General features: G+C 40.7%; 1 protein-coding gene across 21 annotated transcripts in view; it reads left to right on the forward strand.

Moving 5' to 3' along the window:
- LOC132870726 (protein NLRC5-like) overlaps positions 1 to 15,955 on the forward strand; it is a 930,547-nt gene extending 914,592 nt beyond the window's left edge. For all 21 annotated transcript variants that reach the window (XM_060904521.1, XM_060904530.1, XM_060904519.1 and 18 more), the window contains 3 exons: positions 1,373 to 1,546; positions 12,648 to 12,821; positions 15,300 to 15,955. In XM_060904521.1, the coding sequence (XP_060760504.1) occupies positions 1,373 to 1,546; positions 12,648 to 12,821; positions 15,300 to 15,306 (355 nt within the window). In that variant the 3' untranslated portion in view covers positions 15,307 to 15,955. The remainder of the gene's footprint in view (positions 1 to 1,372; positions 1,547 to 12,647; positions 12,822 to 15,299) is intronic.
- Positions 15,956 to 17,596: the final 1,641 nt, after the last annotated feature.

Genomic DNA, 17,596 nt, shown 5'->3' on the forward strand with positions numbered 1-17,596 from the left:
CCACAGTCCATTTTAAATGAGCCTTGGCCCAGAGAAGACGTCTGCGCTTCTGGATCATGTTTAGATACGGCTTCTTCTTTGAACTATAGAGTTTTAGCTGGCAACGGCGGATGGCACGGTGAATTGTGTTCACAGATAATGTTCTCTGGAAATATTCCTGAGCCCATTTTGTGATTTCCAATACAGAAGCATGCCTGTATGTGATGCAGTGCCGTCTAAGGGCCCGAAGATCACGGGCACCCAGTATGGTTTTCCGGCCTTGACCCTTACGCACAGAGATTCTTCCAGATTCTCTGAATCTTTTGATGATGATATGCACTGCAGATGATGATATGTTCAAACTCTTTGCAATTTTACACTGTCGAACTCCTTTCTGATATTGCTCCACTATTTGTCGGCGCAGAATTGGGGGGATTGGTGATCCTCTTCCCATCTTTACTTCTGAGAGCCGCTGCCACTCCAAGATGCTCTTTTTATACCCAGTCATGTTAATGACCTATTGCCAATTGACCTAATGAGTTGCAATTTGGTCTTCCAGCTGTTCCTTTTTTGTACCTTTAACTTTTCCAGCCTCTTATTGCCCCTGTCCCAACTTTTTTGAGATGTGTTGCTGTCATGAAATTTCAAATGAGCCAATAATTTGGCATGAAATTTCAAAATGTCTCACTTTCAACATTTGATATGTTGTCTATGTTCTATTGTGAATGCAATATCAGTTTTTGAGATTTGTAAATGTTTGCATTCCGTTTACTTACAATTTGTACTTTTGTCCCAACTTTTTTGGAATCGGGGTTGTATATTTAAATTATATATTCATTCATTTACACTGATATCCACATGTTAACAAAGACATGAATAGCAAAAATGCAGAAATATAATACTGTAGAGCTCTTGTATATATTAAAAGGTGCATTGATTTTTTGAAATCATCAAATGTGAATTGATTAAAAACAAGTCTCGTGTACCCTATTAATCATTTTCACCTGGTCGTCCACCAAGAAGGGGAATTTATTTCCAAATAAACTGCAACTTTTTGCTGATAAAATTTAATGGCTTTGGGGTAAAAAAAAAAAAAAAATAGCCAAAAATCATTAGCTCGAGGGTCTCTGCCCTGGGCCCCGCTGGGTGCCTGCGACCCCCAAACCCCCGGCTTTTTTCAGACTTTTTTAATATTTTTCATTCTCATCCCTGGAAACTCAATATAACACTCAGTATTATCATTATTAATTACACTGTTAATGAGAATAAACAGGTGATATTAAATCATGACATTCTGAATAATAAAATTAATTTTACACTCCTCATCTTTAAAGTAAGAATTAAACCAAGATGAAAATCTGTTGATGAAGTGTGTGTCATTGTGTCTCTGCAGGTTGTGGGGTTGTGGTGTCTCAGATGAAGGCTGTGCTGCTCTGAGTTCAGCTCTGAGATCAAACCCCTCACACCTGAGAGAACTGGATCTGAATAATAATAATCTGGGAGACTCAGGAGTGAAGCGTCTCTGTGCTGTACTGGAGAATCCTCACTGTAAACTGGAGAAACTGTGGTAAGATCATCTTTGAGAGTCACATGACCTGCTCCTCAGTAAGACACATTCTCTAATAGTGAGACTGAAGCAGAGGTTTTAGGTTCATCATCAATGTCCTGAGGAGGAAGATTGTTTCTTTTCACTGCACACTGATGATTTGTCACAGAGTCTTTGGGTCAGATGGACGAATGTGAGAAGCTGCAGCACAAAACGGGACTTGATCCGACTGCAATGTGTCTGAAATCACTGTGAAATTTACTACAACACTGTAACTAATCACACAAACTGCACCTGAGACACAAACTAACTGCCCTCTGTGTGAGCTGCAGGGTTTAAAGCAGCAGTGACATGGTGGAAATGATCTCAGGAATATAGAGTTTAAAAACTAAAATGAGACGTTAATGCCATAGAACTGATGCAGAAAATAGGAGCAGAAAAGAACTTCCAATAACCTGAAAGCCATGGCAACAATCTTTTAGTTGATGTTGAAATTTTCAAAAACGTTATTTTAGTAGTAATAATAACAATACATGTTAAAGTGCATATTCTGGGCTAATTTCGTTTTTTTTTTAATATGAAAGTATGTCCCTTTACACACTCAGCCAGAAGGGTAATTTTGCACAAGGCCATCTGTCTACAGCAGAAAAAAAATAAAATAACAAAACGCGTCTTGAAAAATCCCAAGGGAGTCTGGAGCCAGATTCGTGACGTCACCTGCGGAAGCGCCAGCAGGCTGCGTGAGCTTTGCACGGTTTCAGTGCACAGCCTGTGTAGACCAAGCGCTCCCATTTCTCTCTCATTGTCCGGTCTTTTGGGAAACGATGAGTACTAATCCCATCATGATTGGTGTTGCTACACCCTCCTACGATACATCTGTTAACCATTTTAATAATTACGCAATAACGTTGAAGAAATTTGCAGAAAACCACCAGGTCGTTTTCTCATAAACAAACCAGCGCTGACGTAGGATTCAGAGGGAGGCGTCCCGCACGCGACGTCACGAAATTCAGTGTTTGCTGGGAAATCCAAATGGCAAGTTTTTTCAGAGGCGGACCAATTCGCCTCAAATGGCTTGATTTCAACTGAATTTTTCTGGTATTGCGCAAGGTAAAAAAATTGCACAAAATGCAGAATGTGACAGATATTTGACCAAAGTTTAATATAAAATAGGAGAATTACATTGATCTTGCTCCTGAATTTACCCGTGATATGCACTTTAAAATCGTAAATAATCTTTCAGTTCATCTCTGTCAGTGGTGATTTGCTTTAAGACGACACTGGAAGTAGGCCTGTAATGATAACAGATTTTGCTGGACGATTAATTGACCAAAAAATTATTGCGATAAACGATAATATTGACATTTTAAGACCATTTTCAACTAATATAATGATAATGGAATAATAATGCAAATACACCCTTTCAAAGATCAATAAACTTTACTTTCTAAAGAACATTTAACACAGGAACTGCAAGACAACCAAAAACAATAGGCCTCAATAAAATGGACTAATGTAGTCTGTCTTACGGCAAGGACTTAACAAAAAACTGCACTTGAATAAAAATCAAACACAACCAAAACAATAAATAAAATGGATTATTAAGTCTCTATAACAAAATTGCCCTTAAAAGATATTAAACATTAGGCTCAGACAGGGAAAACAAACTGCCAGTTAGGACCTTTGTAAACAAAAAGTGCAAACTAACAACAAAAACAAGTGTGTGTGTCTGATCTGTGGTGCCAGCGTGTCCGTCAGTAAAAGATGTAATGTGGAGCGCCATTTCACCAAAGTCCACGGCAACTTTTCGCGGGACATTCCTGCGGGTAGCAGTCTACGAAAAGACAAGATAACGGAGCTGAAGACAACGCTTCAACGGCAACAGTCTCTGTTCACCAAACCGGCGAAGAAGGCCAATTCAGCAACAGAGGCTTCGTTTAAAGTGGCGCACGTTTTAACGAAGCGGAAAAAGCCGTTCACCGATGGCGGGATCGTAAAGGAGGCCATGACCGCGGTGGGTGAAACGTTGTTCAGGGACCATAAAAAATAAGGAGGAAATTTTGTCTGCTATTCCCGATGTACAGCTTGGTGCCAATACCATGGCAAGGAGTGTGTCTGCGCTGTCTGCGGATGCGGTAAAACAGCTGGAATCGGACATGAACAGGTGCAAATGGTTCTCTATTCAGTGCGATGAGTCTGTGGACCGCAGTGATGCAGCCCAGCTGGCTGTTTTCATTCGGATGGTGTTTGACGACTTTTCCACCAAAGAGGAGTTTTTGACCTTACTCCCATTGAAAACTACAACCAGGGGAGTTGATATTTATAACGCAGTAAAGGATTACTTTGTGGAAAAAATATCCCTATTGAAAAGCTGGTGTCTGTTACAACTGACGGAGCACCTGCAATGACGGGTCGTCACTCCGGATTTATTGCGCACTGCAAAGCGGACCCGGACTTTCCAAAGTTTTTTGTTGCGTAAAGTTTTTGATTCTTGGTTTGTAGAAATTGTAAGTGATCCATGATAACATTTCATTTTCAGATGTCTTGGTGCATGTAAATAGTTTTGTGAAGTGTGATACAGGGACATGGACATACAGTGGTGCTTGAAAGTTTGTGAACCCTTTAGAATTTTCTATATTTCTGCATAAATATGACCTAAAACATCATCAGATTTTCACACGAGTCTGAAAAGTAGATAAAGAGAACCCAGTTAAACAAATGAGACAAAAATATTATACTTGGTCATTTATTTATTGAGGAAAATGACCCAATATTACATATGTGAGTGGCAAAAGTATGTGAACCTTTGCTTTCAGTATCTGGTGTAACCCCCTTGTGCAGCAATAACTGCAACTAAACGTTTCCGGTAACTGCTGATCAGTCCTGCACACCAGCCTGGAGGAATTTTAGCCCGTTCCTCCATACAGAACAGCTTCAACTCTGGGATGTTGGTGGGTTTCCTCACATGAACTGCTCACTTCAGGTCCTTCCACAACATTTCGATTGGATTAAGGTCAGGCCTTTCCAAAACATTAACTTTATTCTTCTTTAACCATTCTTTGGTAGAACGACTTGTGTGCTTAGGGTCATTGTCTTGCTGCATGACCCACCTTCTCTTGAGATTCAGTACATGGACAGATGTCCTGACATTTTCCTTTAGAATTCACTGGCATAATTCAGAATTCATTGTTCCATCAATGATGGCAAGCCGTCCTGGCCCAGATGCAGCAAAACAGGCCCAAACCATGATACTACCACCACCATGTTTCACAGCTGGGATAAGGTTCTTATGCTGTAATGCAGTGGTTTCCTTTCTGCAAACATAATGCTTCTCATTTAAACCAAAATTCTATTTTGGTCTCATCCATCCACAGAACGTTTTTCCAATAGCCTTCTGGCTTGTCCACATGATCTTTAGCAAACTGCAGACAAGCAGCAATGTTCTTTTTGGAGAGCAGTGGCTTTCTCCTTGCAACTCTGCCATGCAGACCACTGTTGTTCAGTGTTCTCCTGATGGTGGACTCATGAACATTAACATTAGCCAATGTGAGAGAGGCCTTCAGTTGCTTAGAAGTTACCCTGGGGTCCTTTGTGACCTCACCGACTATTACACGCCTTACTCTTGGAGTGATCGTTGTTGGTCGACCACTCCTGGGGAGGGCAACAGTGGTCTTGAATTTCCTCCATTTGTACACAATCTGTCTGACTGTGGATTGGTGGAGTCCAAACTCTTTACAGATGGTTTTGTAACTTTTTCCAGCCTGATGAGCATCAACAACGCTTTTTCTGAGGTCCTCAGAAACCTCCTTTGTTCGTGCCATGATACATTTCCACAAACATGTGTTGTGAAGATCAGACTTTGATAGATCCCTGTTCTTTAAATAAAACAGGGTGCCCACTCACACCTGATTGCCATCCCAATTGATTGAAAACACCTGACTCTAATTTCACCTTCAAATTAACTGCTAATCCGAGAGGTTCACATACTTTTGCCACTCAGAGATATGTAATATTGGATTATTTTCCTCAGTAGATAAATGACCAAGTATAATATTTTTGTCTCATTTGTTTAACTGGGTTCTCTTTATCTACTTTTAGGACTTGTGTGAAAATCTGAAGTTGTTTTAAGTCATATTTATTCAGAAATATAGAAAATTCTAAAGGGTTCACAAACTTTCAAGCACCACTGTAGATAACAAGGATAAGTGAATAAGTAATAATATCTGTATTTGTAGTAATAATAACGATAATAATACTATTTTTGTGATGTTTTAATACAGAATGTGAGATGTGGACAGTAACATATTGTACCGTAAATGTTCGGGAAAAGAAAGCTTATTGAGTTTGTTTCTTCGAAATGAGCGATGAGAATAAATGTTACAAAACATGAGTAGGTCTCGGCCATTTTTATTTTGTAAAAGTAGCTCTCAGAGGAAAAAAGGTTGGAGACCTGGAAACGAGAGGAGTCAGTAGAGACTGATAGAAGCCTTTTGACATTCAGTCTCTTTGGAGAGACTGGAGAGAGAGACGAGGAAAACAAACAAGCATGCAAATAGAAATTATCGTGGCTGGAAAAGTTATCGAGCTCATTAAAAGTTATCGTGCGATTAAGTGATTTATTGATTTATCATTACAGGCCTAACTGGAAGCCCGGCTTCCCCTCACATTTCATTAAAATGCGGCAATGAAACGTTTCCCAAAGTGTCTCTTTTATTCATCAGTTTTGGTGTCGTTCAATATCACAGTCAAGGCTTTTGACATTCAGTCTCTTTGGAGAGACTGGAGAGGGAGACGAGGAAAACAAACAAGCATGCAAATAGAAATTATCGTGGCTGGAAAAGTTATCGAGCTCATTAAAAGTTATCGTGCGATTAAGTGATTTATTGATTTATCATTACAGGCCTAACTGGAAGCCCGGCTTCCCCTCACATTTCATTAAAATGCGGCAATGAAACGTTTCCCAAAGTGTCTCTTTTATTCATCAGTTTTGGTGTCGTTCAATATCACAGTCAAGGCTTGTCAATATCACAGTCAAGGCTTTTTTATTTGCCATTTAAACCATATACAGTTGGTACAGTACACAGTTAAAACACAAGAAGGTTTCTCCAGGACCATGGTGCTACATTACACATCATGTCATCCTTGAGCGACGGGCTACTCGAGTGTGTGCAGGCTCTATGGCTCGCGCTCGGTCGAGCCGAGATCTCACTCTTTCGTCTGATGACTCAAATCACAAGTTTCCCTCTCTTTGCTGTTTTTATCAAAATGCTCGCAGCATCAAGTCCGGCAACAAACTGCGCCCTTTTCAAGACATGGTCTACGCTAACAACTTTGACATGGTATTTGTCTCAGAGACTTGGTTAAATAATAACATTTCGGACTCTGAAGTTTTGCCATGGGGCTATGATTTATATTGATGCGACAGGGACAGTTTGCGGTGTTTGGATTTGGAAGGAGGGGGAGTACTGATTGCTTGTCGCAGTTTTTTGCCCTGTAAACAAGTAAAGTTGTGCGACTGCTCGGTCATTGAGCATTTGGCTATAGAGATAATCTCTAATAACTGCGGAAAGGTTCTGTTAGTGGTTTTTTTACAGACCCCCAAGCGCTTCCGTCGCCTGGCTTCATGATTTTATTAACATCTTGAGCTCGGTCAGTTATGACAGGTTGGTTTTTGTTGGCGATTTTAACCTCCCCGAAGTGACTTGGATCGAAGGTTCTGGTTTTTGTGACTCTTTGAATTCAACCTTATTTTCATTCTGTGAACAACTTGTAGACAAAATGTGTTCCAGCTAATTGAATCTCCGACACGCGAAAACAATATTCTGGATCTATTGTTGACCACTATTGTTGAAGGTGTCTCCAACATCGATGTGACTGGCGGAGAGGGCGTCGCTTTGAAGTCGGATCACAAAGCAGTAACCTTTGATTTGCATTTCACTTCAAGAGTTCCGAATAAAAACAATAACATCAGCCAGCAATCGTTCAATCTTCAAAAAGCTGACTTTGAAGGTTTGAGAAATCACTTGTTTAATAATCCTCTGACAAGTGCTATCTCACCGGATCAGTCAATCGAAGAAAACTGGCTTTCTTGGAAGTCTGCTCTTTTGAGTCAGGTTGAGCGTTTCATTCCAAAACGGAAAATAAGGAAGTTTGTTATGCCACCCTGGTTCGACGGAGAAGTACTTCACGCGCTCCACAAAAAGAATACCGCAAGGAAAAAGGCCATTCGCAAGGACAGCTCGAGCCTGTGGGATAAATTTCGCTCGTTACGCAAAGACCTTAAATATCTAGTACAGGCTAAGCGTGCATCTTACATCAAAGATATCTCGGACTCGTGCTTTTCTCAGCCCAAGCCTTTTTGGACCTACTTCAGTCGTCTATCTAAAAGTTCTTCTATACCGGAAACAGTCAACCTGAATGGGTCTTCATTCAGCGAAGCTAAAGAGAAGGCAAATCCTTTCAATAATTACTTCTCGTCCGTGTTTAATTACGATTTTTCTATCCCCAACAATCTGCCTTCAACGCCTTTCACAGATTTACGTTTGGAGTCCAGTTAAACTTGACTTGACTTATTCTGAGGAAGACGTACTGTCAGCGCTTAATCGCCTTGATCCACTTAAGACTCCTGGACCAGACAATATCCATCCCAAGATCTTAAAGGAGTGTGCTCGTGAGCTCGTGCCTTCACTTTGTATGCTTTTCAACCAGTCACTAAGTTCTGCAAGGTTACCTTGCGAGTGGAAGAGTGCTAACATCTGTCCTCTATACAAAAAAGGTGACAAAGCAGACATTTCGAACTATAGACAGATCTCCCTTTTGTCCATCATTAGTAAGCTCTGTGAACACTGCGTTTTATGCAAATTGGTCACAAAGCTTATTGATCTGCTATTGTTGCTGCAACATGGTTTTATTGAAGGAAGATCTTGTGTAACACAGCTTCTTGGGGTCTTGCACGAATTAGGGACGGTGCTGGATGCGGGACAGGAAATCGATCTGCTCTATCTAGATTTCAGTAAAGTGTTTGACTCGGTCCCTCACGGTCGCCTTCTTCACAAACTTTCCCTGTTTGGTATTACGGGCTCTTTACATAGCTGGTTTGCGGACTACCTTGGCTGCAGAACTCAGCGTGTTCTCTTGGATGGGGCTTTTTCACCATGGGCGAGAGTTACCTCTGGGGTTCCTCAAGGCAGCCTGCTAGCACCGTTCTTGTTTCTTCTTTATATAAACGATCTCTCTGAAGTGATAAGTACCAACACCAAAATGGCTCTCTATACTGATGATGCCAAGTGCTATAGGGTTGTAAGGATGGCTAACGACTGTGAATTGTTGCAGCATGATCTGTGTTCTGTGTTTAAATGGACTGAGCTCTGGGAGCTCTCATTTAATGTAGATAAGTGCGAATGTCCCAGAATTTCAAGAAAACGCAAAAGTAACATTCCATCTATTGCGGCCAGTCCCTATACCCTGGGAGGTCACGTCTTGTCAGTTGTGCCTTCCCAGAAGGATCTTGGGTCACAATCTCGTGCAAGCTTACTTGGAGCTTGCACATTTCCATCATTGTCGCAAAGGCTAATCGCAAGCGCAGTTTTTTGCGTCGTCATTGTAATAGCTTCATAGGGGCTGACCGCAAGAAACTGCTTTACTTGTGTTTTGTGCGTAGTAATCTTGGCTATGCGAAGTCTGGGCACCCCAGTCATCTGTTACTTATCTTAAGTTACTGGAGAGCATCCAGAGGCCCGCAACCCGCTTCATCCTGGGGTGTCATCCCCACCATCAATTAAGGCTGGATTATAAAACGCGCTTACTCAATCTGAATATGCTGCCAATTTCTTACAGTTTAGAATGTAGAGATCTTTGTTTTTTCTTTAAATGTCTAAACAAGCTAGTGAGCTTTCACAATAATAACCATTTTCTCTTATCAAGCGGCCGAACCAGAAGTGCATCTACAAGTTTAAATCTCAAGCCTATGCGTTTTCGCACCTCACTGTTTAGAGACTCCTATTTTAACAGAATTGTACCAATTTGGTTTTTTTTGTTTATTTTTTTTAATTTATTTGCTAACAAATACAAAGTAAGAAGGACAGAATGAAACAAATCAATACATACACATGACATACAACAGAAGCACTGACGTAACATTAACAACAATTTCAAAGGCTGAACAATACTACTAATATGTTAACAAAGAGATGTAACAGAACACATGGAGACAAATTCGACAAAAATAAACAAGAGCTATATTGCTGTATAGGGGAGGCTGGGTGGGGTTGGTTAGGGGTAATGAATGCGCATGTGAGATGGAGGAGGGTAGGTGGGGGGGATTTGGAGGGGTTTTGAGCCTTGAGTTATGGGTGGGGGGACAGTGTGTATATGTTGGGGGGGGGGAGCGGAGTTTGTGATAGTAAGCACGTGTGTGTGTGTGTGTGTGTGTGTGTGTATATAAACAGTGCTGGTCTGTGTCAGGCCAGGGAGAAGGAAACTGGATCGTAATGAAGGAGAGTAGTGGGGGGGGGGGGGGGAGTATTATTTTATTTGCTAATCATTTGTGCTAGTAAATTTTTTATAGATAGTAATTCGAAAAATAATAGTTATTTAATAGTTAATTACGATGACTACCTGAGCACCTGTTCATGGCTATGGTGCCAGCCGCCCCTGCCCAAGCTAAATCATGATGGGACGACAGAGGGGAAGGGGAGGTACTGCATGAGGCAGGGCTCCGGGCCCCCACACACCGACACCAGCCCCCCATAACCTCCGCACAACACGCCCCACCTATCCTATATATGACTGTATATGACAAGAATGTGTGCCTTCTCTAAAATGTACTGCATTAAAAGAAGAGGGCATGCAGGGTGAAAACCTGCCCATATCTCCACCTACACGCCCCCCACACCCTATGTAATCAAAGATATAAGCCTCCTCTAAGATGTATTTGCATTAAAAGAAGCAAGGAGTGCAGCGAAGCACCTGCAGAGGTTTCCCACATGCACTCCTCCCCCGCCCTAGTCTATCATGTTGTTCTTATTGAAGGTGGACAAATGTTGTGTGCTTCCTAATGTGTAGAGCATTTAAAAGAGGATAAGGCGCGCTGTGCAATACCAAGAATAGGCAGGTATCAGAGTGCATGCGTGGGGTGGGCGGGGCGCCGAGAGAACCTCGGGACCCTGATCCGGAGGGGAACCCTGACCCATCAACCCTCCCAATGGCACCAACCAACACCAGTCCCACCTGACAGCCAGACAGGATGGGGCCGACCATGCCATCCCAGAAGCCCAGATATAACAAGAGTAGATGAAGTGGGGGAGGGAAGACGGTAGCATAGGGAGGGAGGGAGTGGTGGGAAAAGTATGGAGTGGTGGGAAAAATTAATAAATGAAGTACATAAACAGAGATAAGAGATTCCAGCTTCCATCCTCCCTTCCCTAATATGTATGGCTAAGTATTAACGATTATGGAAGGATATTTGAGTGTGGCGTTGGGACTGGATCTCAGGCACAGAGGGCCAGGTCAAGTCTGTAAAAAGGTGAGGTAAGATGACCCAAAAAAAAAAAAAGAATTGTACCAATTTGGAATAATCTCCCTCTCCCAATTAGACAATCTGGAAGCTACTTTCTTTTTAAAGACCATTAGAATTCACAATCTTGAAAAATTAAAATCTGTTTTTGACCCCCAGCGCGTATGCTCCTGGAAAACCGTTTGCCCATACTGCAGATCAACACATAGAATGAACTGCTGCGCGTGAGTTGCGCTGTTTTGTTGTATTTTTTGTAGTGTAATATAATGTGGTTTTTTTTTTTTCGTGTTTTGTAAATGGGACTTACCTTATGGGACCTCGAGTCCGTTAGTTCGCCCCTCATCTACACGCATAGTTAAGTTTTGTTAGTTTTTTTACTGTATGTCTCTGTCTCTCTTGTTTTTATTATTGTATCGTGTAAAGTGAGTAGATGAAATCCAATAAAAAATAAATAAAAAAATCACAGGACTACAAATCTACAAATACAACAAAGTGCAAGAGTGCAACACTGCAGACAATAAACTACACAAACAACATAAAGTGCGGAGTTGAGTGTGCATAATGAGGTTGTCTATGAGAAGGGAATAAATAAATGTAAACCTTGTGTGTGAGAGACATTGTAAAGCAATAGTGCATTATTGTTGACTGGCTAAAGAGTGTAGTGTGAGTGGTGTGTTCAACAGTCCGTGAGAATCAGACCAGTTCCTCAGAGTTGAGAAGTCTGATGGCATGAGGAATTGAGGTAGTATATGAAAAGGGAAAAAAATAAATGTGAACCGTGTTTGAGAGAGACATTGCAGACATTATTTTAGTGAATCAAAAAAATCTCAGCGTTTTACTGGATAACGCGTTTTTCGTTTGTCCCACCTGGACCTGGGCTTCTCCTTATTAGGATTGGTAGATCTCTCAAAGGGGCGGAACCTTGTAACCAACTGCCAGTCAGTAAATCGGGAAAGAACATGATTGACGTCTCAAACTTGAGCATATCGGAGCCTGCAGTGGTGGAATAATTTGTAAATATTGCAAATAAATTGAAAGTATAAAGTTGATTATTTGCATTAATTTCTGAAATTTATTTATGATTCTAACTAGTGAACTGTCACTTCCTTATTCAGCGAGCAGCTTAGCTACTTCCATTGCACAAAATGGCAAAAAAAAAAAAATAGGCCAAATCCATGGACGCACACAGAGCAGATTCAGTGCTGTTGCTCCTCTGCCTAAGATTGAGGCATCCTGCAAAAATCACACTGAGAGCCCGGCATGTAATACTGAAGGAGGTGAAAGAGAAAGCAGAGGAGAGCAGAACAGCTGCAGAAATCTCTAGAACTCACTAAAGTCTCTGTTCATGTGTCCACTGTCAGAAACAACACTGAACAATCAAACTGTTATAAATTACAAAGAAAGTCTGTTTACAAAACCAATGAAAATCATTTCCATCCTACACTAATCATGTATTCCCATCTCTCTCTCTCTCTCTCTCTCTCTCTCTCTCTCTCACACACACACACACACACACACACACACACACACACACACAAAAGAAAAAAAAAACAAATGTTGATGTTCATAAACTGAGGCAGTGAAGTGTGTGTCATTGTGTCTCTGCAGGTTGAGGGAGTGTGGTGTCTCAGATGAAGGCTGTGCTGCTCTCGCTTCAGCTCTGAGATCAAACCCCTCACACCTGAGAGAACTGGGTCTCTCTGGGAATACAATCAGAGACTCAGGAAAGGAGCTGCTCTCTGCTCTTAAGGATGATCAGCGTTACAAACTACAGACACTCTGGTAAGTGATAACCTGTTGAGGCAGATGTTGAAAAAAAGAATAATAATTTTAAGATAATTTTTTCTTTAATTTCAGTAAATATCACATGACCAGGCCATGAAATGAAAGCAGTTTTAGAAATTTTCACTCTCTTCCACTGTTTCTCAACCACTGTGGCCCATTAGTGGGCTGCGAAGCACCATCTAGTAGCCTGCTAGTTGTCTCCCCCCCCCCAAATTGAAGTTAAATTTTTTTTCTCATAGCAAGGTAAAATTACTGGGTTGCATCCGACGTCACATCCGCCTCATTAAGCTACGGTCGCACTATAGCTCGCGATGCTTTGCAGTGGGTTATCGATGAAAATGAGGCATTTTGGTGGCAATGCATGGTGATGTACACATGAGCTAAAAGTTGTGGTCACACTGCAGGTGAACACTTGACTGTCATCCTTTGCGCGCTTGAGTCTGACACAGCTCAAACGGCCGCGTGTGCTCACGGAGTGTGTTGTGCGCGCATTTGGGACCCAGTCATTATGGGAAACACCTGACACTGATTTGAGCGCAATCAGCACACGCAGATACGGACACTGTTTTCACAGAGACTTTGCAAAGTATTGTCATTATCACGGTCACATTTGTTTCTAGCCATGTTTATAACGCTGTTTAAATACTCTGCTTTCTGTTTTGCTTTTGTTAAAAAAAAATAAATAATAATAAACCCAATTGGAAGACGCTCTGGACACTTACAGTAATACATTTATGCCTGAAGACTACAGCTGACTTGCTAACTTTAGGACTGCAGTTATCATGAACAGTTTATAACGTCAACAAAACCAACTTCATGTTAAATCTATAATGAATTTCCTGGTTACACAGTTATACTTTGTGACTCTGTAGGACACAGTTATAGAAGCGAGTTATTTATAATCATGCTATCTGTTATCACCCAGATGAGGATGGGTTCCCTTTTGAGTCGGGTTCCTCTCAAGGTTTCTTCTTCATGTTGTCTGAGGGAGTTATTTTCTTGCCGCCGTCGCCACAGGCTTGATCATTGGGGATAAATTCGGGATAAAATTAGCTCATGTTTAAAGTCTTTAATTCTCTGTAAAGCTGCTTTGCGACAGTGTCGACTGTTAAAAGCGCAATACAAATAAACTTGGCTTAAATATCACACCTGCTAATAAATAATGCATTCTTCCTGCACTTAGATCCGTCTACTGCCGTCTATCTTGTAGTGTCCTGATCCCCAGATCTTTAACTCAGCCGCATATAAAAAGTTGTACACGTCCATGCTCTTCCAGGTTCTCATCTGTGTGTGCATGTAGAACGATGTCTGCAGCACCAGGTAGTTTGAGATGTCGGGGAACTCAATGGATGGATAATTTTCCAACTCGTAGGAAAAATCCTTCTTTGTTAGCGTGTAAGGGTCTATCCCATTGAGTGGGTTCTATATCCACTTCTTTTGAGTGGACTTCTCGGTCTTAATAACTTGTTTGTTTGTTGTATGCAAACATGGCAATAAGTTCTTGTGTTAAAAGACCAGACTCCACTTTTGGATCATTAATCCCTTTTGACTGAGAATGTCCTGCATGGTTTTATGTTCACTTCTGGCACATTCATACAGTTTTAAATACAATACCTACAATTAAAAACAGTTTGCTTTTATTGTATTTATTTAATTCCTGGGCTCCAATCTGTAACAGGGAGTGATATCGCATCCCATTAATACACTTTACAATAGATTATTAGATTCTGATAGAATAGATGAGCCAAAATAATTGGGGATCTTTTTTAATGGGCCCCGACTCGTTACAAGTATGAATAGGTGGGTCTTAAAGTAGAAAAGGTTGAGAACCCCTGCTCTATTCTATTTAATCCAACTTTTTCCTCCCAGTTGTCTTTAATGCTGTTTGTTGTTCAGTAAAATTGATTTAAATTTAATCTGAAAGCAGAAGATGGAGTCAGTCAGAGTCTCCAAAATGTCCCGTCTGAGTGCATGAGAGTGATTGTAAATGAGCACCTCGTCTCCTTGTGACACCCTGCTGTCTCTGACTTCATCCTGCTGCTTTTGTCTGAATAAGATGATCTCAGCTTTTCCCTGTTTCTGATCAGCAGCACACTTCTCAACTCTCCTCAAAACTCAGTAAAATGATCTTTAATGCCACACTGCCACAAATATGTGATTTAAGGAGCCACTTGACTCACTCTGACACTCCTTCCTGCTCTCCACCTCCACACTGTCTTCTGTCGTTCCTGTAAAATTCACCTCGGCTTCTTCTTAAAGTCTGCACTTAAATCTACATGTAGAACAAGAGATCAAACCCACCACAGTGTTACTGTTTAAAAAGCTCCAAAGCCTGTGATTGGATAAGAGCAGTGATGTGATGGGAAACATCTGCTCACTTTCCTGTGAGATCTTGTGGAAGTTCTTGTTTGTTGGAGCTAAATATTAGAACTCAAATCTTATATAAGACTGAATTATTTTTATTTTTTTCCCCAGGTTTTGATGAACATCTGTGTGTGTGATGAAGACTCTGGTGTTCCTGCATTTCCATATTGGGGAACAGACAACACATTCATAAACACGTCAGTCATTTAGTTCTAACACGTTGGTGGGATTCTCACCTGACAGGATCGGCATTTGGGGAGTTAATCTGAGGAAGCCCCGAGGAAACTCACTACAAGGCACATTTATCACTTTGGAATTTAATATACTCGCTGATCACTTTATTAGGAACACCTATATATATTGTATATTTATTAACTCTCAAATTGTGTAAATTTAACAGAATATGTCAAGATTAAAAGTGAAGTGCTAAAATATTCTTGCACACATGTTAGGCTAAATATAATGTTCCTAAATGTTAATAGTTACAGGAAATTAAATCTATACTGAGGCGATCTGTGACTTCATTACAGAACCCCGACTCTAAAGTTATCCAAAACCCTCCCTCTCTCCGAGGTTCAGATGTCACGCTCTGAGTACAGATTACATCAGAGAATCCGAGATTGTGACGTCACTTCCTCGCCACACGACTTACTGAAGCTCAGACCAAGCGGCTGTATATCGCTTCTAAACTGTTGTAAACAACCCTAAAGATGCCAGAGTGTCAAGTGCTTGGGTGTAGCAATAAATCCAATCATATTTTTGTGTGATTATATGCTTTTGTTTGTTTTTATTCACTGAGAAGAGATTTATTATTTTTTATATATATGGCAAGAATTGTGTTGCTATGACAGCAGCCATTGTTTACTAGTATCTGTGTCAATACCACGTATGCGTTATCTTGCCAAGTGAGATTTAAATGTCATAAAAATGAAGTCCGTTGATTTGATTCGCAGATTTTGTTGCCAGTAGAAATCACATGGATACAGAAAATTTGATTGGATTTTTAGAATTAACTTTTAAATTTGCTAAATTGTTGTGATCAAGTTTTATTTTTAACTTGAACGTCTGGTGATGATAAACAAGCCTTGCAGAACAAGTGTGATGCTATTGGTTCATCTCAGTTGTCAAGTTCTAGATATCTGGAAGTGACGTGCCACAATTCGGGCTTGTTAAAGTGCATATCATGGGTAAATTCGGGAGCAAGTCCAATGTAATTCTATTTTATATTAAACTTTGGTCAAATATCTCTCACATTTTGCTTTTTGCACAATTTTTTTTACCTTGCGCAATACCAGAAAAATTCAGCTGAAATCAAGCCATTTGAGACGAATTGGCCCGCCTCTAAAAAAAAAAAAAACTTGGCATTTGGATTTCCCGGCAAACATTGATTTTCATGATGTTGTGTGCGAGACGCCTCCCTCTGAATCCCATGTCAGCATTGGTTTGTTTATGAAAATACGACCTGGTGGTTTTCTGCAAATTTCTTCAACGTTATCGCGTAATTATTAAAATGGTTAACAGATGTATCGTAGGAGGGTGTAGCAACACCAATCATGATGGGATTAGGACTCATCGTTTTCCAAAAGACCGGACAATGAGAGAGAAATGGGAGCGCTTGGTCTACACAGGCTGTGCACTGAAACCGTGCAAAGCTCACGGAGCCTGCTGGCGCTTCCGCAGGTGACGTCACGAATCTGGCTCCAGACTCCCTTAGGATTTTTCCAGACGCGTTTTGTTATTTTATTTTTCTTTCTGCTGTAGACAGATGGCCTTGTGCAAAATTACCCTTCTGGATGAGTGTGTAAAGGGACATACTTTCATATTAAAAAAAACACGAAATTGGTCCAGAATATGCCCTTTAAACTGCAACAGTTTTTTTATTCTACAACTATGAGTAAATAAAATACAAATCCACACACTTGAAGTCTGTGCAATGATTTCTTTACTGAAATAAGCTTTCGGTCGCTAGACCTTCATCAGGCAGAGTGCATAGTCCAACAAACAGTGCTGAGTTAATACATCTTAATTAGGAGCACCTGTAGTCAGTGCTGCAGCCACTCTGTGTCAGTAGAGCATCATGGGAAATGTAGTGAAAATAGTCATGAAACATATACAAAAAAGAACCAGTCCATGCTGTGTACACATCAGGCTCCCGCCATCATAAAACAAAGCATAAACAGTTCAACATTCAATAAACAATTCAGAATTAAATAAATACACTCATGTCATTGCAGATTTGTATTTTATTTGCTCAAAGTTTTCATTTAATCCTGCACCTTGCCACAGATGAGCGGTGACCTTTGATTCCTATTCTACAACTATAAAACTGGATGCAAGATCAACTAAATATAATAAATCTGTATTTAAACGGCTCCCCTTTTAGGCAGTACCTAATTATCTCCTTGCTT

This window comes from Neoarius graeffei, chromosome 22 (assembly GCF_027579695.1).
Source record: "Neoarius graeffei isolate fNeoGra1 chromosome 22, fNeoGra1.pri, whole genome shotgun sequence".
In the NCBI taxonomy this organism is placed as follows: domain Eukaryota; kingdom Metazoa; phylum Chordata; class Actinopteri; order Siluriformes; family Ariidae; genus Neoarius; species Neoarius graeffei.